General features: G+C 40.8%; 1 protein-coding gene across 1 annotated transcript in view; it reads right to left on the reverse strand.

Moving 5' to 3' along the window:
- Window positions 1-403: 403 nt before the first annotated feature.
- cdc42se2 (CDC42 small effector 2) overlaps window positions 404-25,490 on the reverse strand; it is a 56,194-nt gene continuing 31,107 nt past the window's right edge. The window contains exons 3-5 of the mRNA XM_060909234.1: window positions 9,448-9,549; window positions 4,308-4,425; window positions 404-2,584 (exon numbers count right to left, since the gene is read on the reverse strand). Coding sequence (XP_060765217.1) covers window positions 4,324-4,425; window positions 9,448-9,549 — 204 coding nt within the window. The 3' untranslated portion in view covers window positions 404-2,584; window positions 4,308-4,323. The remainder of the gene's footprint in view (window positions 2,585-4,307; window positions 4,426-9,447; window positions 9,550-25,490) is intronic.

Consider the following 25,490-nt stretch of genomic DNA (forward strand, 5'->3'; position numbering starts at 1 on the left):
TATGTTTTTGTGGTGGGTAATTTTATTGGTGCATTTGGGGTCAATTTAATGTCAGCTACCTTGGGTAGAGGAAATACGAAACCAGGAAGAACAGAAAAACTACAACTCCCACACTTGGACTACAACTCATCTGTGCAGGTGTGACTGAGCACCTTAATGAATTTTAATTGATTAGTTTGTTGTATGCTCCATCTGTTTGTGCCCTGAGAAAGGTCTCTGACCGAAAGCTTGGCAATTAAATGAACAAAAGGATCTAAGTGTGCAGACATTTTTTCTTGTTTCAATAGTCTTTTGGTTTTGTTTTGCACCTTTTCATCGTGAGTGCGGTGTGATCTGTTTAAAAATCATTGATCTGAAATAGTACTCATTTCTTAATTAATGTGCAATAATGCGTTAAGTCATGTAACATGGAAAAAATATTTATTTCAAGTGAACACATTTGGTAATGTACAAGCCAACATAGAATGCAAAATAACAAGCGTTAAATGTATAAAAATGTGCTCGGGCATCTAAAACAATAGCTTTTTGAAATCCCTGATGATGAAATCCATCTGTGGTGAACAGAGGCTGAGGGTCAATGCAATTCCAACGCATGCCAGTTACACCACTGTCGCCAAAAAGCTCAATATTTTGTGTGAAATTGATCATTAACGTCTTCACTGGTTACCATTTTTATACAGACAGAGGTGCCAACATGGTTAACAAGAAAATCCTAGTAGAGGCTTGTAGAGACCCTGTGTTTTTGCCGACCAAAGAGACCAAAGCTCAGCACGTTTTCTACTGGTTCACAAATTCACACAAATCCTAAATAATCAAGAAATGGACTTTTCACGTCCTGCGTCCTTTCCGCCGAAGTAGTTTTTCTACCGAGTGATTTTTTTGTTTGTTTGTTTGTTTTACAGCTGCTTTATGTCAGAAAGTAGAAAAACATCATTTTTCAATGGATCAATAATCATAAATGCTAAAACTGTAGATGTGATGTTGGCACCTCTGTATACATCACAGGTGTCTGTCGATCCTTGAACCACACCTTTATTTAGAGCACCAGAAAAACATTTCACTTTATCCAGCTATAAACTAACAAACCCTGCCAAAATTCTTCATTTTGGCAACACAATAATAATGAGATAAATTTATAAAGACATGACGCTAAAATTTTAGGGGGAGGAGGAGGGCGATTTCTTGGGGGGAGTCACACAGAAGGAATAAGGAAAAAATAAATTAGCATAGTTCAGGTTGTGGCACACAAAATACACAGTATATACAAACAAAGCACTTGAGAAAACGACAATTGGACATTCAGCTGTGGGTTCACACATTAGACTGGAGGACCTTTTATTTAATTTAAACTTTACCATCGTTTAACATTCTTGGGCCTGGCACTGATATACATCACTCCAAACTGAGGGTTTGAGTTACAAATTCATAAATAATGTGACTTGTATAATGACAGTCAAAGCTAATCTTATTTCTAAACTTGATTACTTTCAGTATCTTGGAGAGAAGCCTGAACAACATGACTCATATAAGGTCATCTATTGTAAGTATACTTCCCATTTCCAAGATTTCTTGATGTATGTTATCGATATGAAAAATTAGTGCAATTTGATACAACATATTTAGTTCCATAACCATTTAAAAACATCAGTATCTCAACCCACAGATTTTGAGAATAATAGTTTAAACGATAAATGGCAGATTTTGGGCGTTCGTATAAAAGCAAGTAAAACTGCGAAAGCATTATCTAAAAGGTTACATTATATTTCCCCAAAGACTGCAAGTACAACAGAGAGAGTGAATCGGCCCAAATTTCAAGATCTTCTCCAATCTCATAAATATTGTCTCAATATCAGGTTAAAGCATTAGGACATTGACGACATTGTCGTTTTTTTCACGTCGACTGTACAGCAAATGACTAGAATTTGAGCATCTTTTTATCAAGTTTATGAGAAAACATTTACAGCAGTGTGATGAGAGAAATGTCAGTTGTGCATTTCAGCCTCAGTTACTGTCGCTCGAATTATACTTTACCCCAAAGAAAAACAAAAGATACAAGGAATGTGATCTGAAATGGCGTAAACAGAACAATCACACTTCTTACAAAAACAGCATTCGTTTGAGCTTCGGTCATAAAAAGGTACTTCGGCTCAGAAGCGAGTCATCATTCCATTGAAATTTGGCATTGCACGGCCAAAACTAGCGACATTTTATATATGAACATCGTTGGCATGTTTCATGCCAGGTTTTCAACTCAAAAAGTCTGTGAAGGAAAATAGGAAGTAAAACAAAACGACAAAGTTTGTATTTGGAGGTTCCAGACCTTCATGTATGAGTGAGTGCTGAGAAAAATGAGCTGTTCAAACCACTGACAAATAGGCCAGGTTACACCATGCACTGCTAGGCGGTCGATGACAGGGCATGCAAGCGTCCATTATGAGGGTGGCGAGGATACTGACAGCCATGGTAGCAGGGTATCCTCATTCCCGTGAAGTGCATGATAGTCCGTGGGTTTGCTTGGTGAGAACAGGGGGTTGCTGGGAGGATATGGAAAGCGTCGGAATGGATACACTGATGCAGTGGAAGCCTAGTGGACAAGAAATAAAGAGCAGTGGCTGTCAAACATCATCAAAGTGGAATCAAAACCTGCTGTGTCCTATGCAAATTACAACCCCAATTCCAAAAAAGTTGGGACAAAGTACAAATTGTAAATAAAAACGGAATGCAATAATTTACAAATCTCAAAAACTGATATTGTATTCACAATAGAACATAGACAACATATCAAATGTCGAAAGTGAGACATTTTGAAATTTCATGCCAAATATTGGCTCATTTGAAATTTCATGACAGCAACACATCTCAAAAAAGTTGGGACAGGGGCAATAAGAGGCTGGAAAAGTTAAAGGTACAAAAAAGGAACAGCTGGAGGACCAAATTGCAACTCATTAGGTCAATTGGCAATAGGCCATTAACATGACTGGGTATAAAAAGAGCATCTTGGAGTGGCAGCGGCTCTCAGAAGTAAAGATGGGAAGAGGATCACCAATCCCCCTAATTCTGCGCTGACAAATAGTGGAGCAATATCAGAAAGGAGTTCAACAGTGTAAAATTGCAAAGAGTTTGAACATATCATCATCTACAGTGCATAATATCATCAAAAGATTCAGAGAATCTGGAAGAATCTCTGTGCGTAAGGGTCAAGGCCGGAAAACCATACTGGGTGCCCGTGATCTTCGGGCCCTTAGACGGCACTGCATCACATACAGGCATGCTTCTGTATTGGAAATCACAAAATGGGCTCAGGAATATTTCCAGAGAACATTATCTGTGAACACAATTCACCGTGCCATCCACCATTGCCAGCTAAAACTCTATAGTTCAAAGAAGAAGCCGTATCTAAACATGATCCAGAAGCACAGACGTCTTCTCTGGGCCAAGGCTCATTTAAAATGGACTGTGGCAAAGTGGAAAACTGTTCTGTGGTCAGACGAATCAAATTTGAAGTTCTTTATGGAAATCAGGGACGCCATGTCATTCGGACTAAAGAGGAGAAGGACGACCCAAGTTGTTATCAGCGCTCAGTTCAGAAGCCTGCATCTCTGATGGTATGGGGCTGCATTAGTGCGTGTGGCATGGGCAGCTTACACATCTGGAAAAAGACACCATCAATGCTGAAAGGTATATCCAGGTTCTAGAGCAACATACGCTCCCATCCAGACGACGTCTCTTTCAGGGAAGACCTTGCATTTTCCTGCATGACAATGCCAAACCACATACTGCATCAATTACAGCATCATGGCTGCGTAGAAGAAGGGTCCGGGTACTGAACTGGCCAGCCTGCAGTCCAGATCTTTCACCCATAGAAAACATTTGGCGCATCATAAAACAGAAGATACGACAGAAAAGACCTAAGACAGTTGAGCAACTAGAATCCTACATTAGACAAGAATGGGTTAACATTCCTATCCCTAAACTTGAGCAACTTGTCTCCTCAGTCCCCAGACGTTTACAGACTGTTGTAAAGAGAAAAGGAGATGTCTCACAGTGGTAAACATGGCCTTGTCCCAACTTTTTTGAGATGTGTTGTCATGAAATTTAAAATCACCTAATTTTTCTCTTTAAATGATACATTTTCTCAGTTTAAACATTTGATATGTCATCTATGTTCTATTCTGAATAAAATATGGAATTTTGAAACTTCCACATCATTGCATTCCATTTTTATTTACAATTTGTACTTTGTCCCAACTTTTTTGGAATCGGGGTTGCATTCAATCATGAATCATCATTTCGTTTTATTTACTCACCTCCTCAAGTTAGGAATTATCCTGCTTTTGTGTCTACCAGCTGCATCTGCACATTGATGGGCATGGTCTCACCTCCGTATCCCCCCTTTGACTGCATTTGGTTCTGAATTGAGTTCACCTATTAAAAAAAAAAGGCAAATAATTAGTAAATGACCAATGAACTATTACAGAATTGTAAGCATCTAAGTATAATGGCCTCATTTACCAAACATACACACACACACACACACACACACATACACACATACATTATATATATATATATATATATATATATATATATATATATATATATATAAAAATGTGTGTATGCGTGCATTTACACAAGAAATATTGTATACATAAGAATCCAGTTTGTTTGGAAATTTATGTATGAGGAGACTCACTTAAATGAACCTTGATTGATTGTCCCAGGTTACTCCAAAGGTACTTTAAAGCTGTTGACTGCAAAGTCACCTGCAATTCTTTTTTTTCTTTCTTTTTTTTTTTAAACTGTGCATGGCAGTTTCCTATGTCCAGCAAGAGCAATATCATGTGAACGAGATGTGATCATTTTGATGCACTGAGGATTGTTTTTCTCCGTTTTGGGACCAAATATCCTACCTCTTGAGGTAAATAGTACGGTCCTACAGAAACAGCTGAACAAAAGGAGCTTTAATTAATTAGCATAATTATGGAACTGCGTCAAACCAAGATGGCGACGTGCGGAAAACATCGTGACTCTGCATCAACCTCGGAGAGTTTTAAAGGAGAACCGAAGGCAAATTTATTATCAAAATTCTATTTCTCTCATTTTATTAAATCTACAGTAGAAATGCATTTTTGATCGCTATTTTGTCACTGCTGTAGCAAGTTATGAGTGTTTGAAATATGCTGTGTAATATATCAGTCCATATGTCAGAGCAATGGCCGTAAATGAGATTCGTTGAGACCTGTGCGAGACATCGTAGGACGGAAGTAAAACGTACAGCGGAAATCAAAGTGACCAACATCTGCCAACGTTGTCAAAAGATGCGCGCCCTCTTTCGAATGCTGACGTAATCAAGCCGGAAGTTTTGTTTGTTTTGATAGCAATCAGGAAAGTTTGAAAAAAGTAGGCAGTAATCGTCATTTAAACTCGTTTTTGTGCAATATTTAGTTTGGAAAACAGTTTCAAAATGGCGGCACTGACACCTGGCTGACACTTCACGTTTCGAAGTCTCGCACAAGTCTCATGAAGATCGCGCGGATAAGCGACGCCTTCCGTGGACCAAATGAACTAAATTCAACACGGCTAAAAATCGAATAGGCTGATAAGTATAATATTTAATTGCAATTAGTTGCCAATACGAGTTGCAATCTCAGGTTACTAAAACCGAAAAAGTAATTGAATAACACGTTAATTAAGAAATAAAGCAAGTTTAAAAATGACTTCAGTTCTCCTTTAAGTCGCAGGGATGTAATTTGTGGTTGACGTTCACAAATAGCTCCATGAAACAAAAGACGAATATATCTTTTCTCTGGGGCGGCACGGTGGTGTAGTGGTTAGCGCTGTCGCCTCACAGCAAGAAGGTCCTGGGTTCGAGCCCCGTGGCCGGCGAGGGCCTTTCTGTGTGGAGTTTGCATGTTCTCCCCGTGTCCGCGTGGGTTTCCTCCGGGTGCTCCAGTTTCCCCCACAGTCCAAAGACATGCAGGTTAGGTTAACTGGTGACTCTAAATTGACCGTAGGTGTGAATGTGAGTGTGAATGGTTGTCTGTGTCTATGTGTCAGCCCTGTGATGACCTGGCGACTTGTCCAGGGTGTACCCCGCCTTTCGCCCGTAGTCAGCTGGGATAGGCTCCAGCTTGCCTGCGACCCTGTAGAAGGATAAAGCGGCTAGAGATAATGAGATGAGATGAGATCTTTTCTCTGTTAGTGCTTTTGTGTTATCGTTTCTTTCTCTGTAAGATCAAAACGTTAGGTGAAAACTCCATATTCGCTACTGTGGAGTTGAGCCCATGCATTCTAAGGCTAAGATAGCGAAGCGCTAGCTAGAATGATTTAGTTATCTGTCCAGAAAAATGACACGTCATCTAACCTTGCTCTATCTTGCAGTTGCACTCACTAGGCAGGCTTTCCTATTCTTTTCTGCCGGTGGGAGAGCAGAGTCCGCCATGTTTGCCCATGCTAACTTCATCTCATCTCATTATCTCTAGCCGCTTTATCCTTCTACAGGGTCGCAGGCAAGCTGGAGCCTATCCCAGCTGACTACGGGCGAAAGGCGGGGTACACCCTGGACAAGTCGCCAGGTCATCACAGGGCTGACACATAGACACAGACAACCAATCACACTCACATTCACACCTACGGTCAATTTCGAGTCACCAGTTAACCTAACCTGCATGTCTTTGGACTGTGGGGGAAACCGGAGCACCCGGAGGAAACCCACGCGGACACGGGGAGAACATGCAAACTCCACACAGAAAGGCCCTCGCCGGCCCCGGGGCTCGAACCCAGGACCTTCTTGCTGTGAGGCGACAGCGCTAACCACTACACCACCGTGCCGCCCCATGCTAACTTGTTTTGGTTAAAAGTAGGTCAAACATGCCCCATGGTGGTCACGCAATATTGTTGCTCACTTGCTTCAGCAGTCTCCGGAATCATAAAATGCGGGATGCTTTTTATCTCAGCAAAACATTTACACAAAGGATACACAGTGTGTGTGTGTGTGTGTGTGTGTGTGTGTGTGTGTGTGTGTGTGCGCAGCAGCGAAACATCTCGAAACTCCAACAGCATTAAAATAGAACATTTTGCCTAGAATTCAACTTTGCAGTCAGCACCTTTAACATAAGGATTACACTGTCGAGTTTAAAACGCTTCTTTATCTCAATTTCATATGAATGACTTGGAAGATAGCAATACAAAAATAAATCCTTAAATTAAGACTAGCCATTCACTAGAGGCTTTGCACCGTCACGTGACCGCACAGCAATGGTAACTGTGCCGCCATGATAGGGGGCACGCTTGTAGTGCTTCATTCAACAGAGTTAGTTGTTATTGGTCAGTATGGGAAAGTTTTGCTGCGTTTTTGGACGTGCAAATCGTTTTGAATGAAACAGACATCAGATTTTTTAATTTACCAAAAGTAATTCATCATCTGGGGAAAAATTAGAGAAAATTTTTAAATGTCGAAGGGGGGAAAAAAAAAAATCAGCAGGACTCGGTGTCAAACAGAGAGGTCAAAAACCCTGTGGTATGCTGACTTCATTTCCACGAAGGTAAGGCCACACCAATTTAATTAGTTGGTTCTTGGATTTTTTCAGGAAAAACATAAAGCGAACAGGTGAAATAAAAATAAAAATAAAAAAATGCTCTGATGGTAAAATTAGCAGTGGAAATAGACCAAACAATACAGGCAAACCAGTAAACAGATAGGCTAAATAAACGATTGAATTACAGTCAATTGAACATCTACAATGCACAGAAAAAAAGATCTGACCAGGAGTAGGCTACTTCACAAGTCTTTAATGAAAGTGAAAGGGGTGATTTGATTGGTTTTCGACGTCACGTGATCTCACGTCACGTGACCTTTTCTGTTGGCGGGAGTTTGATTTCGATTTTTTTTCTTCATTTTGCATTTTCTTCAAGCGGCGATTCCGAGAACCAACTAATCGAATTGGTGTGGCCTAAGAAGAAAAAAAAATTTATTTCACAACTGCAGCGAAGTCCTCATTCTTATCCAGTGAAGTGAACATGAGCAACAACACAGCGGCTCTGCAAAGCCGAACCTTCATCGAGACTTAAAGTGCATTTACATTCGGGGAGCATATGGAGCGCGTTGTGCGCGCGCTTGGGACGCAGTCATTATGTGAAACACCTGATGCCGATTTGAGCGCAATCAGCACGTGTATATAAGGACACAGAGGCTTTGTGAAGTATTATCATTATCACTGTCACATTTGTTTCTAGCCAGGTTTATGACTCTGCTTTCGGTTGTGTTTTGTTTTTGTAAATATCACGCCTGCTAATAAACACTCTTCCTGCACCTAGAGCCGTCTACCACCGCATACCTGACAGAATACTTTGCAAAGTCTCTGTGAAAGCAGAGTACTGATTGCTCTCAAATTAGCATCAGGTGTTTCCCATAATGACTGGGTGCCAAGCGTGCACACAATGCACGCCGAAGGATCCCTGAATGTAAATTCACTTTAAGTCTCAGTGAAGGTGAGGCTGTGCCGAGCCGCTGTGTTGCTCATGTTCACTTCGCTGTATAAGAATGAGCGCCACACTGCAGTTGTGAAATTATTATTATTATTTTTGGAATTCTTACCTTCGTGGAAATGAAGTGACCATACCATATGGTTTTTGATCTCTCTGTTCGACACGAGTCCCGCTGAATGTTTTTTTTCTCCACTTTTTCCCTTCTAGGTTTAGAAATTTCTCTAGTTTTTCCGCAGATGAATTACTTTTGGTAAATGAAAAAATTTGTTTCATACAAAACGATTTGCACGTCCAAAAACCACAGGTTCCCATACCGATCAATAACAACTAACTCAGCTGAATGAAGCACTACAAGCGTGCCCCCGGTCATGGCAGCATAGTTACCGTTGCTATGATGGTGCAAAGCCTCTATAAGAACCAGAGAAATGGTGCCTTATAGAAGCAGGAACTGTTTGAGTCTATCGTAGCTGACGAACTGCAGTGATTGAGCTGCATTACTGGAAAATTTAGAAGGTACACATCACTTTTAGATGGTACTCTTTTAGTGTGTAGTTGTCATTTTGCCAGTTTCAGCTCAATGAGCTTTGCCTTTTTGGAGTTTTGTCGATCAGTGAATGTAACTGAGCTGTACTTTGAACATGCTTTGTAATTTATAACCGGTTAGCATTTATGAACATGCAAATGTAATCCTAAATCTAAAGTATAATTATTATTACTTTATAAAATTCTTATTTTAAGCATTACTTGATTATTGTTTCATGCTACTACGTCATAATATTGCTTTCAGATTTAAGAAACTGTTACTCATTCTATGTTTTTATTCCGAAGAAATTTTACAAGCAAACAATTTAAGAAAAGAAACATTTTGCACTGGATTCTGGGTAATTAAAAATCAACTAGCAACTGTTTTGTAGATTATTGTTGAAACTTGGTCAATCAGAGCAGGGTAGATTATCTTACAGAGTCCATGCCGCTGAACAAATCTCCAGATCCCACATGCGCTGTGTGGACGAAGTTTGTAGGCTCGCCGATCATACTCCTGTCAATGTGCCTCCGCCGCTTCTGCAGAGGAAACACAACGTACGGCATCAGAATCAGTTAAAGATACGCAACCGATCATTAGCCAAAGCTTCACCTGTGCTTCTGTTTCTGATCTACAAATCGCTCCTTAGCACAACCTGCTGGACAAAACACTACAGATGGAAAGGATGTATTAAAAAAACAAAACAAAAACCACCCATTAAAATGGTGTTACAGCCTTCCCCATTGTAATTGGACACAAATTGTTAGCAAATCAGAAAGCTGGTAGTGTATGATGATTATTATCCTTATACTAATAATACAGGGCGGCACGGTGGTATAGTGGTTAGTGCTGTCGCCTTACAGCAAGAAGGTCCGGGTTTGAGCCCCGTGGCCGGCGAGGGCCTTTCTGTGCGGAGTTTGCATGTTCTCCCCGTGTCCGCGTGGGTTTCCTCCGGGTGCTCCGGTTTCCCCCACAGTCCAAAAGACATGCAGGTTAGGTTAACTGGTGACTCTAAATTGACCGTAGGTGTGAATGTGAGTGCAAATGGTTGTCTGTGTCTATGTGTCAGCCCTGTGATGACCTGGAGACTTGTCCAGGGTGTACCCCGCCTTTCGCCCGTAGTCAGCTGGGATAGGCTCCAGCTTGCCTGCGACCCTGTAGAACAGGATAAAGCAGCTAGAGATAATGAGATGAGATTAATAATACACTGGATAGAATTAATTCTGAGGGTTCTAGATAGTTTTTTTTAATTAAAAAAGTGCATACGAGGACATATGAGCATTGCACAGCGAAGCTTTGTGAAATCAGACTCATGTAATGTACAGCTAGGAGTTTAAATATCACTGCTCTTTATAGCTAATGCACAGTTGAAAGGCGTTCAGTGTAGGCTTTGCCTCTGAGATGTCAGCAGATTAAAAGTCCACACTTGTGGCTTGATGTGAGTGAACGCTGGTCACGGCATCAGCAGAAGCTTTTTTGCTTCTGCGACTCAATCATCAGTCAGCTGCTGCCCACAACCCGTGTAGCAGTTGCTATGACGACCCAACAGTGGGTATGGCGATGGCGATGGCATTTTACACTTCACTAGATCTGAAACAGCAAAACCTGCAGCTGCATCCTTCAACAAGCAAGATAATCTTTCAGTACTATGAATATTATACTTTCAGCTTCAATTCGGTATAGTTCTACATGGTTTTCACAAAGGTGACTAAAGATTTTAGCGAAGCCATTTCTGCATTTGTTAACGTTTGTGTTAACAATCTGCTACTCAAACCTGTAGACAGTTATGTACATAAGGAATGGTTAATATGACAGTATTATTTATTTATATATATATATATATATATATATATATATATATATATATATATATATATATACACACACACAGTGGTGCTTGAAAGTTTGTGAACCCTTTAGAATTTTCTATATTTCTGCATAAATATGACCTAAAACAACATCAGATTTCACACAAGTCCTAAAAGTAGATAAAGAGAACCCAGTTAAACAAATGAGACAAAAATATTATACTTGGTCATTTATTTATTGAGGAAAATGATCCAATATTACATATCTGTGAGTGGCAAAAGTATGTGAACCTTTGCTTTCAGTATCTGGTGTGACCCCCTTGTGCAGCAACAACTGCAACTAAACGCTTCCGGTAACTGTTGATCAGTCCTGCACACCGGCTTGGAGGAATTTTAGCCCATTCCTCTGTACAGAACAGCTTCCACTCTGGGATGCTGATGGGTTTCCTCACATGAACTGCTCGCTTCAGGTCCTTCCACAACATTTCGATTGGATTAAGGTCAGGACTTTGACTTGGCCATTCCAAAACATTAACTTTATTCTTCTTTAACCATTCTTTGGTAGAACGACCTGTGTGCTTAGGTTCGTTGTCTTGCTGCATGACCCACCTTCTCTTGAGATTCAGTTCATGGACAGATGTCCTGACATTTTCCTTTAGAATTTGCTGGTATAATTCAGAATTCATTGTTCCATCAATGATGGCAAGCCGTCCTGACCCAGATGCAGCAAAACAGGCTCAAACCATGATACTACCACCACCATGTTTCACAGATGGGATAAGGTTCTTATGCTGGAATGCAGTGTTTTCCTTTCTCCAAACATAACGCTTCTCATTTAAACCAAAAAGTTTTATTTTGGTCTCATCCGTCCACAAAACATTTTTCCAATAGCCTTTTGGCTTGTCCACGTGATCTTTAGCAAACTGCTGATGAGCAGCAATGTTCTTTTTGAAGAGCAGTGGCTTCTCTTTGCAACCCTGCCATGCACACAATTGTTGTTCAGTGTCCTCCTGATAGTGGACTCATGAACATTAACATTAGCCAATGTGAGAGAGGCCTTCAGTTGCTTAGAAGTTACCCTGGGGTCCTTTGTGACCTCGCCGACTATTACACGCCTTGCTCTAGGAATGATATTTGTTGGTCGACCACTCCGGAGGAAGGTAACAATGGTTTTGAATTTCCTCCATTTGTACACAAGCTGTCTGACTGTGGATTGGTGGAGTCCAAACTCTTTAGAGATGGTTTTGTAACCTTTTCCAGTCTGATGAGCATCAACAACACTTTTTCTGAGGTCCTCAGAAATCTCCTTTGTTCGTGCCATGATACACTTCCACAAACATGTGTTGTGAGGATCAGACATTGATAGATCCCTGTTCTTTAAATAAAACAGGGTGCCCACTCATGCCTGATTGTCATCCCATTGATTGAAAATACCTGACTCTAATTTCACCTTCAAATTAACTGCTAATCCTCGAGGTTCACATACTTTTGCCACTCACAGATATGTAATATCAGATCATTTTCCTCAATAAATAAATGACCAAGTATAATATTTTTGTCTCGTTTGTTTAACTGGGTTCTCTTTATCTACTTTTAGGACGTGTGTGAAAATCTGATGATGTTTTCGGTCATATTTATGCAGAAATATAGAAAATTCTAAAGGGTTCACAAACTTTCAAGCACCACTGTGTATATATCATGATAAATTATGCCACAATATACTTTTAATTACAGAATTTCAAAAATGCTGCTTTTCAGTGTGAAATATTATATTCTATTTTTGTCAGTAAATAAACCATCATCAAACTTAGTTCATTTCAAATGCAAACCGATATATTGTAGGGTTCTCCAGAAAATCTGACGTAGCCGGCTTAAAAATAAAAACAGTAGGTGGCACTGATTAGCATGTTAATGCTGGGTTTTTTTTAATTTTTATTTCAAAAATTTGAAATTTACATGCCTTCTGGTGCACTCTCAGCTAATAAATTACTAATCATTTCCCTCTAAAATACTTGCAAAACATGTATGAAATTTCCCTCCAGATGTGTGTGTATTTGGCTTTCTCAGTTCCCCTCTGTAGTACGCTGCCTGGCCCGGTAACATAACTACATGGTGAGCTTATTTGGTGCATGTGTACTGTACTTGATGCGCTTCTGGTGTGGTATTGTGTATTTTATAGTTTTAATGCCAGCATAAATATTTGCACACAATTAGTTATTTGCACTTGCACTTTATAAGTATGAAGCCTTCGCTAAGGGACCAGACGTCTCAATGAGAACTTTGGTACTCCGGGTAGCTTCTGGATATGAAAATAATTCTTAGATATGAAAATACTAATTGTGATTTTTATGTACAAACCTGCAGAAAAAAAAATATATAGACTTTATATTTATTTGGCCCACAGAAGGTTTTAGTTTCTTCTTCAGTGGCATTTTGTGAAAACCGAGTGAAATCGTCTGCAACAACCACCAACTGCATCTTTACCATCGTCTGCTATGGTGTGGTCACATGGTCTGGCTCAGCATAATCAGAGCGCGAGAATCAATCAACAAATATGGCGTTGCTTGCGGTCATGTTAGACTTGAATCAAAGACAATTACATGGTGAAATAATTGGATTTGCAGCAAATTATGGGCAGCAGAGATGATATGAAATCACTTGAACATTGAAAGGTAAGTGTTTGCTAAGTGTTTTCTGGGATTGAATCGCTGGCGCAGACCGTCTGTGTAAGCGGAGAAAACCGCCAGTCGCCAGTGCTCGTGGACATCTCGGACATTATGATACAGATCATCCATCATAGAAATGTCATCAAACATTATGATCTGGTGTTTATGTTACATCATTTATCTAGGGGTGTGGCACATTGGTTAGCATGGTCACCTCACAGCAAGAAGGTTGTTGGTTTGAAGCTCGTGGCCGACTGGGGTCTTTCTATGTGGAGTTTGCATGTTCTCTTCATGCTCTGGTTTCTTCCCACAGTCCAAAGACATGTGGATTAGGTCAACTAAATTGTCCATATGTGTGAACGGTTGTTTGTCTCTGTGATAGATTGGTGACCTCGCCTGAAGTCACTAGGATTGGCTCCTGCAGTGCAGATAATGGATGACATTTAGCTGGGATTTTTGTTGGCATTACATGTGGAATTATGAGTTATTGCTTTTTAAACATGAGCTGCATCAAAAGTAAATAAGCCAGGCACTACATCAGTGCCAAACTGGAACTTAAAAACAGCTCTTTGTTTATTTTCATACAGTACGAAACTGAAAACACATCAACAATATTCTCCAAAGCTGGCCTTCCTCCTGCACTAACTACCAAACCCCCTAACGTCCCCTTAATAAAAACAGATTTTTTTAAAAACCTGTGCCAAGTCTGTTTTTAGTTCATGTACAGACCTCCAGCTGAACTAAACTAAACATGGATTTCACTATAAGGACCAACTTGAAATGTGCCAATCTGGCCTGGCGCCGAGGTGAAGTGTGGGTCAAACGAACAACTTCCTCCGCTCATGGAAGCCCTGTTCGACTCGCTCACACTGTATGGTCATTGAAAAAGTAGAGTGCATCGTTAGTCCGTTTTTTGAGGGAGACAGAGGGGACAAAACATTGCACCGTGGGATGAGTGGTGGACCAAAACGTCAATGTGCAACTGGGAAACTGTCTGCTGGGTGCTGAGTATTTGCTGATTCATTCATGAGGATGCATGCAAAGGAAAACCACACAAAACCAAAAAAGGACTGAGCCAGAACCAGAGATGACATTTGAGCATGTGAGAGCACATGACACACCCACTCACACCTACAGAATACACCACGTTTTCGAACCGCTTGCAAAACCGAGACTAAGCCTCTACAACGAAGGACAGAGAAAACATACAAGATGAAAGCACGCCCTGTAATGTGACTGACTCTCACATGGCTACTTCATCTGTGAGGAAGCTGATTCACTTATACAATGGCAGGAATTCAAACAGCTCTAAAAAGGGAACTTCAGAGGAAACAAGTCTAAACCAGCGTAGGCATTGTGAGCTTGTTCCACCCCCCCGACAATCCAGTCCTTGTCAAGCTGAATTTTATCCCATTAACTTTTGGATCTGGCACACAACTGCACAAGAAATCAGTTCGTCAAGGCACTGACATTTGCAGGACCCTTCTGACATCTCCAGTGTAAAAAACAACACAAGTCCAAGTGAGCTCTTTCATGCACTCATTGCCAGAGACCCTTTTTCATAACTCAAATTTTTTTTATGTATTTTTAAACCGCTCTCTTTTGGTGGTTTAAAAAAAAAAAAAGTTCCAAAGTCTTTTTGGCTTAGGATGCTGGCGTCAGTCTTCATGGTTCGCAACAGACTTGTGGTGGGAATCCAGGTTGTTAATATGCACCCATGGAAAATATCTACCTTACAATTGCATGTGAGGACAAAGTTGCTGACCTTAAGTCCCTGTGGCCAGTTTTACAGGTCTTGAGATTCTGTGTGTATTGAACACTTCCTATGGTTGCAATTAGAGTAACCTTTAATCAATTCTTAAAACCTACAAATCTTGTCCAAAACATCATGTCCAATCCTCAGACAGAGCTCTACAGGCCTGCTCAGTGAACAAACCAGCGTCTGACTCCTTTGAGCCATTCAGTGGAATGTAACCAGATACAATGCTGCCTCATTGCATGCAATTATACTCCAATCACCACACATCCCCAAACGCTCCCACCAACTCCTGGGCACGGCACAGACATTGAAAAAGTTAGCTTTTTAACCACGTTCAACTTAAACTACAACCGTCCTGGGGATTCTTGTTTCGCAAAGATCTGATGCTCAGCCCTGTGACTAAAACACTGTCACACCCAACTGGAGCTGTCATCGTCCACTTTCTCACATCCAACAACCATGAAATACAACCAGTTCATCTGTTCCATTTGGCACTAGTACGTATATAGTGGAACATTGGGTGTGACATCTAACTGGTTATATGACATACTATGATATTTAAAGCTACGGTCACACTACAGCTCGCGATGAGGCGTTTTGGTGATGATGCATGGCAATATACAGGCGAGCTAAAAGTTGTGGTCACACAGCAGGCGAACACTTGACTGTCACATCATCACACGCTCACTCACATAATCCAGTCATTATGGGAAACACCTGATGCTGATTTGAGCACAATCAGCACATGCATATAAGGACACAAAGGCTTTGTGAAGTATTATCGTTATCACTGTGATGTTTCTTTCTAGCCATGTTTATGACTCTGCTTTTGGTTTCTTTTGTGCTTTGTTACTCTGACCCTGCCTCACGTTTCGTTTTTGTAAATATCAGACCTGCTAAGAAACACTCTTCCTGCACTTACATCTGTCTACCGCCGCATACCTGACAGAATACTTCGCAAAGTCTCTATGAAAACAGCGTCCTTATATGCATGTGTTGACTGCGCTCGAATCAGCATCAGGTGTTTCCCATAATGACTGGGTCCCAAGCACATGCACAACCTGCTCCGAAGGATCCCTGAATATAAATGCACTTTTTAAGTCTCAGGGAAGGTTAGGCTATGCTGAACCGCTGTATTGACAAGGCTCCTGTGAGCATCGGGGAAATGGATTCGAGACAAATACATCAAGAGGCTCGAAGAAGGTTCCTCAAGCTTCAGGAAATCTTCCCAAACCCATCTGAGAGTATTCGCTGCTTGGTTTGCTGACAAAAACAATCAATCACCACCAAATGTCAATGCATGTATTGAAATTTTTCGTGACATTTTTTGGCCACTCACGAGGTGGAGACACACCAAAAAACAACTCGCGAAGCTCGGAGAACATTCGCTGTGTGTTGCATGACTGGTGGTGCTGCTACTAAATTTTCACTGTCAAGTATTCACAATCCCATCGCGAGCTGTAGTGTGACCAGGGCCCAAGATGCCCTTTTGTTATTGTAGTACCACAGTGCAGTTGTATTCTCAAATCTGAGTGTTCAGAAGATGTTGATTCATGTTCTATCACAGCAGCTCAGACAGTAATGCTGGCTATAAGGCAACTCAAGTTTATATAAAATCAGCTTGTGTGTTTCTACAAATACATTATTATTATTATTATTATTATTATTATTATTATTATTATTATCTCGTCTCATCTCATCTCATTATCTCTAGCCGCTTTATCCTGCTACAGGGTCGCAGGCAAGCTGGAGCCTATCCCAGCTGACTACGGGCGAAAGGCAGGGTACACCCTGGACAAGTCGCCAGGTCATCACAGGGTATTATTATTATTATTATTATTATTATTATTATTATTTCAATAGTAACTAGATAGAGACTGTGACTGAAGTCACAGTAATTTGCGTGAGGTGATCTTTGTCAATTGAAGGTCAAGGAAAAGTAGTGCCCTGCCGCCCTGAAAAAGAAAAAAACTGATTGAAAAAAAAAGAAAATTGACAGAGTTATAAGTGACTGAAAAAAATCCTGGTTTTCATGGATCATTCTGGATGAGTGATCCAGATCAGCACCAAAAGTCATAGTAACATAATTCAGCCCAGAGGTATTCTTCATGTGAAATTTGGTGATGATTGGTTGAAAAGTGAGGGAGAAATAGCATCCTAAAATGTTAGGATAAGAATAATAAAGTAGGAAGATATAATAAAGCACCAGTGCTGCTTGCGTAAATTAACAACTCATTCATAGGAATTTGTTTGGAGGATGTTCCACATAATCTAAGCCTAATAATAAACACATTTAAAAATGCATCTTTTTTTTTTTAAACAAAAACTTATTGATATCCTGAAGCTTTTTCTAAGGATATGTTTATTTAACATTTTGGAAGGGAGTCTACAAATGGAATATGTTGCACTTTGTGGTTTCTCAGTAATGAATTTTTAATACATTTTTCTTAATAATCTCAAGTGAAAGTGAGGGAACGACTACTTGGTGCTGTGAAAACGGAGCTTGTAACTGGAATTAACAGTCAAAGCAACTGAAATAGACCAAAAAAAAGTGTCATTCTTTAATAAAAACTGTACTTGTTAGGAAATTAAAGCTTGATGCTATTTGTATAGGTAATCGTATGGGGCCGAGGAAAATCAAGGATTTAATTTCATGAGTGATTTTGAAGTTTTGAAAATTAAAACTTTGAAATCACGAGTGAAATTGATCCTTAAATTTTACAAGGAACCATACGATTACTTGTTTATAATATATAGGGCCAAATTCATACTTCGGAAGCCATTCAAGTTCACAACATTTGTCATTCACGTTTTCTGAACCAATCAGGGCGCGGGACTATCTTGCACGTTTTAATCAGTTTCTAAAGCGTCTTTCATCATGACACGGCGACACGACACAAGGATTTTGAAAGTGGGTGACAAAATTTTATTGGAACTTCTTTACAAAAGCCTGCATTACTTTAAGAGAGTCTGGTTCATAGTTTTCCCCATTTTCTTTCCTCACTTCTGCATAAAACTGTGATAGCACCTTGTCTAACTCACAGCACTCATATCCCACTAGAGAGTCATTTATTTGTCTTTCTGCGGCCCATTTCTTAAACACGGAAAGCCAAAAATTCGTACTTTTTTTGGTATTTTCATTTTCGCTTGTAGCTTTCAACTGGTTTATCATTTCTTCGTCAAATCTGGACCAGCTGGGACTCAACACCTCCCTGTGCAACTGGCTGCTGGACTTCCTGACGGGGAGACCACAGACTGTACGAGTCGGCAGCAACTCCTCCAGCACCATCACACTGAACATGGGGGCCCCCCAAGGATGTGTGCTAAGCCCCCTCCTCTTCACTCTGCTGACCCACGACTGCACACCAACATCCAGCTCAAATATTTTCATTAAGTTTGCGGATGACACAACTGTGGTGGGTCTCATCAACAATGGCGATGAGACAATCTACAGGAGTGAGGTGAGCCTCTTGGCCATGTGGTGCAAGGACAACAATCTCCGTCTGAAAGTGGAGAAAACGAAGGAGATTGTTGCGGACTTCAGGAGAGAGCACACCCAGCATGCTCCACTATCTATCGACGGTGCTGCAGTGGAGAGGGTGAGCAGCACCAAGTTTCTGGGTGTGCACATCTCTGAAGACCTGTCCTGGAGCAACAACACCGCATCACTGGCCAAAAAAGCCCAACAGCGTCTGCACTTCCTCCGCAAACTGAGGAGAGCAAGAGTCCCGGCCCCCATCATGCACACTTTCTACAGAGGCACCATCGAGAACATCCTGACCAGCTGCATCACCGTGTGGTACGGCGCCTGCACCGTGTCCTGCTGCAAGTCTCTGCAGCGCATCGTGAGAGCAGCTGAGAGGATCATTGGTGTCTCTCTCCCTTCTCTAATGGATATTTATAACTCCCGCCTCACCCGCAAAGCCATCAGGATTGCAGGTGACCCCACCCACCCATCTCACAGCCTCTTCAGCCTGCTGCCGTCGGGGAGGAGACTGCGGAGTCTCCGGGCCAAAACCAGCAGGCTCAAGAACAGTTTCTTTCACCAGGCGGTCAGGAGGCTCAACTCCCTCCCTGTTCTGCCCCTCCTCCCCCCTCTGCCCCCTGCCACAGATTCTGCTCGCACACCCCCCTTCAGCATCTGACATGTCATCCTCACAGTTTCCCCCCCAACACACATACATACATACACACATCTCATCGTTCATTAACACACTGAACTCTGGGACCGCACATCTCACTTTACCTCGCTCATTTGCACTATTCCGCACTACCTCATCTTAACAGCTGCTAGTTGTTTATACTGCTTATTTCATGTTTCATATTTACCTGCTATACCTCAAGTGCCCTTGTCTGTTTGGTTATTTGAACCAATATATATATATATATATATATATATATATATATATATATATATATATATATATATATGTGTGTGTGTGTGTGTATATATATATATATATGTATATATATATATATATATATATATATATATATATATATATATATATATATATGTGTGTGTGTGTATATATATATATATATATATATATATGTGTATGTATGTGTGTGTGCGTGTATGAGTGTTTAGTCTACGTCTAGTTCATATCTAGAGTGTTTATACTGTTTATATTGTCTGTTTGAGTGTTTAGTCTGTGTGTATTTCTTATCTAGTATTTACACTGTTTATATTGTCTGAGTGTTTAGTCTATGTCTTGTTTAATCTAGTGTTTATACTGTTTATTTATACTGTTTATATTGTTTGTCTGAGTGTTTAGTCTATTTCTAGTTCCTATCTAGAGTGTTTATACTGTTTATATTGTTGTTTGTTTTTTTTCAATTATTCTATTTTTATTCCATTTTTATTTATTGCATTGCCTGTTTGCACCGTGGGTCAGAGAGGACTGAAATTTCATCTGTGCTGTATATCGAGCATGTATTGCATATTTGACAATAAAGTTGACGACTTGAAATATAGCGAAACGTGGCATTGCTGAGTCAGCCATTTTGTTGACAAAATTTGCTAATTTTTGTAACCGTAACCAAGCAACGAATTAGCCAATAGCATTTCAGAAATATGGCCCTGTGTTAAGGAAAAAAAAGCCCTCCTTGATTGACCAATCAGAATTGAGTCATTTGGCCCTATGTATTATAAACTAGTTTTAAACCCTGAATTATGGTTGAAAAATAAGCCGGACATAAAGCACCTTTCAAAAAGCCGAACCAATGGATGGAGGTGAAACTGAAAACCGCTCTCTGCTCTCAGTAAATCTTGATTACTAAACAACTGCAATTTATGTGCATTGAATTTCAAAGGCTTTTTACTGCAGCGAGAAAGGGGGCAACTTACAGGAGAGCAGAGCACGAGTCATATTACTGCTTGATCATCTACATGTCTGTGGTCAACCACCACAGAGGAAGTGATCCAGACATAGGGCTGTCACACTCTTGCTGCATTCTAGTGCATACTTATGACTGACTGCAGGTGCAGTCCATACACACAGAGCAAAGAGCGTGGTTGTTTCAGTTCAATGACACGTCAATTAAAACGACAACAACCTTAAAAACCCAATCTCATAAATTAAGTTCCAAGACGCAATGCTAATATAATGTTAGTGCCAACCATCTGTCTAAACTGCTCTACACAGAGCAGCCATAAGGTCTCCTGAGTCCTTATAAAGTAAATCATCATTAAAGTTTAAAAGAAATTCTAGGTCAAAGTCTGTTTATGTTCCAAGGTGATGAATATTAATTATGTCAGCTTTACCGCCTGACCGCCAATAACGTACTCTTTTGTTTTCATTTTCTGACTTCTACATTATTGAGTCAGTACAGAAAACACTTTAGATTTTCAAGCATTCGTTTTCCAGTACAAAATTCAATGTTACAGAAAAATAAGAAGCAAGTGCGACAGTCGAAGTCTAAACATGTTAAAGGGTCGTCACCTTTGGGTCGTCCTTGCACAGTACTCTCTCTCTCTCTCTCACACACACACACACACAATATATATATATATATATATATGTGTGTGTATGTATATACATACACACATATATATATATATCTCATCTCATCTCATTATCTCTAGCCGCTTTATCCTTCTACAGGGTCGCAGGCAAGCTGGAGCCTATCCCAGCTGACTATGGGCGAAAGGCGGGGTACACCCTGGACAAGTCGCCAGGTCATCACAGGGCTGACACATAGACACAGACAACCATTCACACTCACATTCACACCTACGGTCAATTTAGAGTCACCAGTTAACCTAACCTGCATGTCTTTGGACTGTGGGGGAAACCGGAGCACCCGGAGGAAACCCACGCGGACACGGGGAGAACATGCAAACTCCGCACAGAAAGGCCCTCGCCGGCCCCGGGGCTCGAACCCAGGACCTTCTTGCTGTGAGGCGACAGTGCTAACCACTACACCACCGTGCCGCCTGCCTCTATCTATATATATATATATATATATATATCAGGGCTTTGAACCAGAATTTTTTTCCTATTGGCTCGTTCCGAACAGAAACGGAATTTTAACGTTTCCGGTTTTGGGTTCCACCATTAAATAGACGTTCCCGAACCGGTTAGAACAAAAAAATTTCGTTCCCGGAACGGTTAATTACGTTCCCTGTCAGCTGTTTAACAAATGGCTATAAAGTTATGTCTCTGTCTCATCCAGCTTAAGCCAAATGTAGGCTAATTCTATTACAACCTTCATTAAATAAGACAAGAAATAATTCAAAACAATTATTATTTCAAATATTGGCGATTTGGATTCTCAGTATGTCTTCCCATCTACACAAACAGAAAAAGTGCCAAAAATGAAAGATAATTCGTTTAGTGTGTTACCAAAGGCTAGTCAGGCCCTATAGAGGGCTACCGCATGACGTCACCGCACCGTGAGATTTTGTTAGGCGCCATATTGGAAGACCAAGTACACATCTATGCAAGTACATACATACATAAAACAAACTACACCTGAAATGTAGCCAGGGCCGGTTCTGCCCTAATCTGGACCCGGGTGCAACATCGTGCAACCCCCCCCCCCCCAAAAAAAAAAAACACCAGTCTAAATCAGGACAACAATCACATAACTATAACTATAAACATTTTATATCAACTATTTTAACTAAATGGGCTATAATAAATAAGTCTGCAGGCAGCCACGGCGGGCTGCCTCAGAAAAGTAACCATTCAATGACACAACTGAAAGCCTGCAGCCATGGCGGGCTGCCTTAAAAAGTAACCATTTGTCCTACCTTAAAACTCGTTTTGCATTTTCTGCCTCCTTTTTTGTATTTTCAACCCTCCGTTTATTTTCTTTCCTTTTCTGAAAACCCGATTTGTGTCCAGACATTTTGTTCTGCTACCAACGAACTAACTCGTCAGGTCTCGTCTCTCGAGCCCGCGATGATTCCCGTGGGAAGGGCAACAACTGATACATTTTTACAAACAGCCAATAGGGAGGTTGCAACGTTCAGGCTCTTCTTTGCTCAGACACTCAGTAATGCACTTATTATCACATGGAGACGTGATAGTAGTCCACCTTCCCGCTCTCTCCATTCAGTCAGTGAACGTCACACAGGAAGTGAACCCCAGCGGGTCATAGAAACTTGCGCAGGAGGAGAATGGCTTTTTTATTTGTAGGCTACGGAAACTTTGAGGAACGAAATAAAAACCGGTATTAACCGGTTACCATTATTTTTAAATAAGCGTTTCTGTTCCGGAACACAAAAAATAATAAAGTTTCTGGCTTCGTTTCTGTTCCATGTGAAATAGAAAAAGTTCCCGGTTTTCGTTTTCGTTCCTTGAACCGGTTCAAAGCCCTGATATATATACACACACATACATACATATACACACACACACACACACATATACATATATATATATATATATATATATATATATATATATAAACACACATGGTGGTGTAGTGGTTAGCGCTGTCGCCGAGTTCGAGCCCCGTGGCCGGCGAGGGCCTTTCTGTGTGGAGTTTGCATGTTCTCCCCGTGTCCGCGTGGGTTTCCTCCGGGTGCTCCGGTTTCCCCCACAGTCCAAAGCCATGCAGGTTAGGTTAACTGGTGACTCGAAATCAGGGGTGTCCAAACTGATCCATAAAGGTCCGTGTGGCTGCAGGTTTTCATTCCAGCCCTGCAGCAGCACACCTGATTTGGCTTATTCAATCAACTGACACACCCACCCTTTAATCAAGGGTGGGTGTGGCTGCAAGTATTTGACTGTGTGAAGACAGTTCAGTTGATTGAATGAGCCAAGTCAGGTGTGCTGCTGCATGGCTGGAATGAAAACCTGCAGCCACACGGCCCTTTATGGATCAGTTTGGACACCCCTGCTCTAAATTGAGCGTAGGTGTGAATGTGAGTGTGAATGGTTGTCTGTGTCTATGTGTCAGCCCTGTGATGACCTGGCGACTTGTCCAGGGTGTACCCCGCCTTTCGCCCGTAGTCAGCTGGGATAGGCTCCAGCTTGCCTGCGACCCTGTAGAACAGGATAAAGCGGCTAGAGATAATGAGATGAGATGAGCTATCACACACACCAGTCAAAAGTTTGTACACCCCTACTCATTCATAGGTTTTTCTGCATTTTGACTGGTAGAACAATACTGAAGACATCAAAACTATGAACTAACATATGGAACATATATGTAGTTATATGGTAAACAAAAAATGTTAAACAAAATAGGTTTCATATTTTAGATTCTTCAGCATAGCCAACATTTACCCTGATGACGCTTTACACACTATTGGGATTATTTTAACCAGCTTCATGAGGTAGTCACCTCGAACACTTTTCAATGAACAGGTGCCTCATCAAAAGTTAATTAGCGCAATTTCTTGCCTTCTTAATGCGTCCGAGATCAAATTGTAACTAGTAAATAATAAAAATAAAAATAAAAATACCATAAATAGCCCTATTCCATCCACAACTGTAGTAATCCATATTATGTCAAGAACCGCTCGACTAAGTAAAGAGAAACGACATCCATCATTACTTTAAGACATGAAGTGACTTTTAATTAATAAAAATGAAGAAAAACCCAATGAATTAGAAGGTGTGTCCAAACTTTTGGCTGGTACTAGATTATATATATGAAAATAAGCACTGTTTTTGAAACAGCACATGTGATAGAATTTTGCTGTTATAAAGTGCTAACACTGGAGACTCCTGACATTTTTTTCAGGTTTTTCTTTATTAAATAACATGTTTTTAAAATCTGTTTATTATTCGTCTTGGATTATGTGGAACATCCAACATACAAGTCCTGTGCAATGAGCTTTAACTACAGAAACAATAACGTAGTACATTAGAATAAACTTGTGATTTGAATTGCGGTCTGCAACGCTGTTTGAGCTGCTGTTATAAAGAAATTAAAACAATATTTACTGATCAGTCTCATCTCATCTCATTATCTCTAGCCGCTTTATCCTTCTACAGGGTCGCAGGCAAGCTGGAGCCTATCCCAGCTGACTACGGGCGAAAGGTGGGGTACACCCTGGACAAGTCGCCAGGTCATCACAGGGCCGACACATAGACACAGACAACCATTCACACTCACACCTACGGTCAATTTAGAGTCACCAGTTAACCTAACCTGCATGTCTTTGGACTGTGGGGGAAACCGGAGCACCCGGAGGAAACCCACGCGGACACGGGGAGAACATGCAAACTCCACACAGAAAGGCCCTCGCCGGCCCCGGGGCTCGAATCCAGGACCTTCTTGCTGTGAGGTGACAGCGCTAACCACTACACCACCGTGCCGCCCACTGATCAGTCAGAGTAGTGAATTCTGTAGTGTTGTGGTCTAAGGCTAAATACAACAATGATGTCAATATTGATTTTTTTTTCCTTCGAAGCAGACATATCCATGGTCCAGGCTTATCGATGGAATTGTAATTTACAATGGACTTTCCATGTCTTACCTGTCTTAAAGGAGAACTGAAGTCATTTTTAAACTTGCTTTATTTCTTAATTAACGTGTTCTTCAATTACTTTTTCAGTTTTAGTAACCTGAGATCATGACTTGTATTGGCAACTAATTGCAATTAAATATTATACTTATCAGCCTGTTCGGTTTTTAGCCATGTTGAATGTAGTTCGTTTGGTCCACGACAGGCGTCACTTATCCGCACGATCTTCACGAGACTTGTGCGAGACTTCGAAATGTCAAGTGTCAGCGCCGCCATTTTGAAAACTGTTTTCCAAACGAAATATTGCACCAAAACGAGT

Source organism: Neoarius graeffei, chromosome 25 (assembly GCF_027579695.1).
Source record: "Neoarius graeffei isolate fNeoGra1 chromosome 25, fNeoGra1.pri, whole genome shotgun sequence".
Taxonomy (NCBI): domain Eukaryota; kingdom Metazoa; phylum Chordata; class Actinopteri; order Siluriformes; family Ariidae; genus Neoarius; species Neoarius graeffei.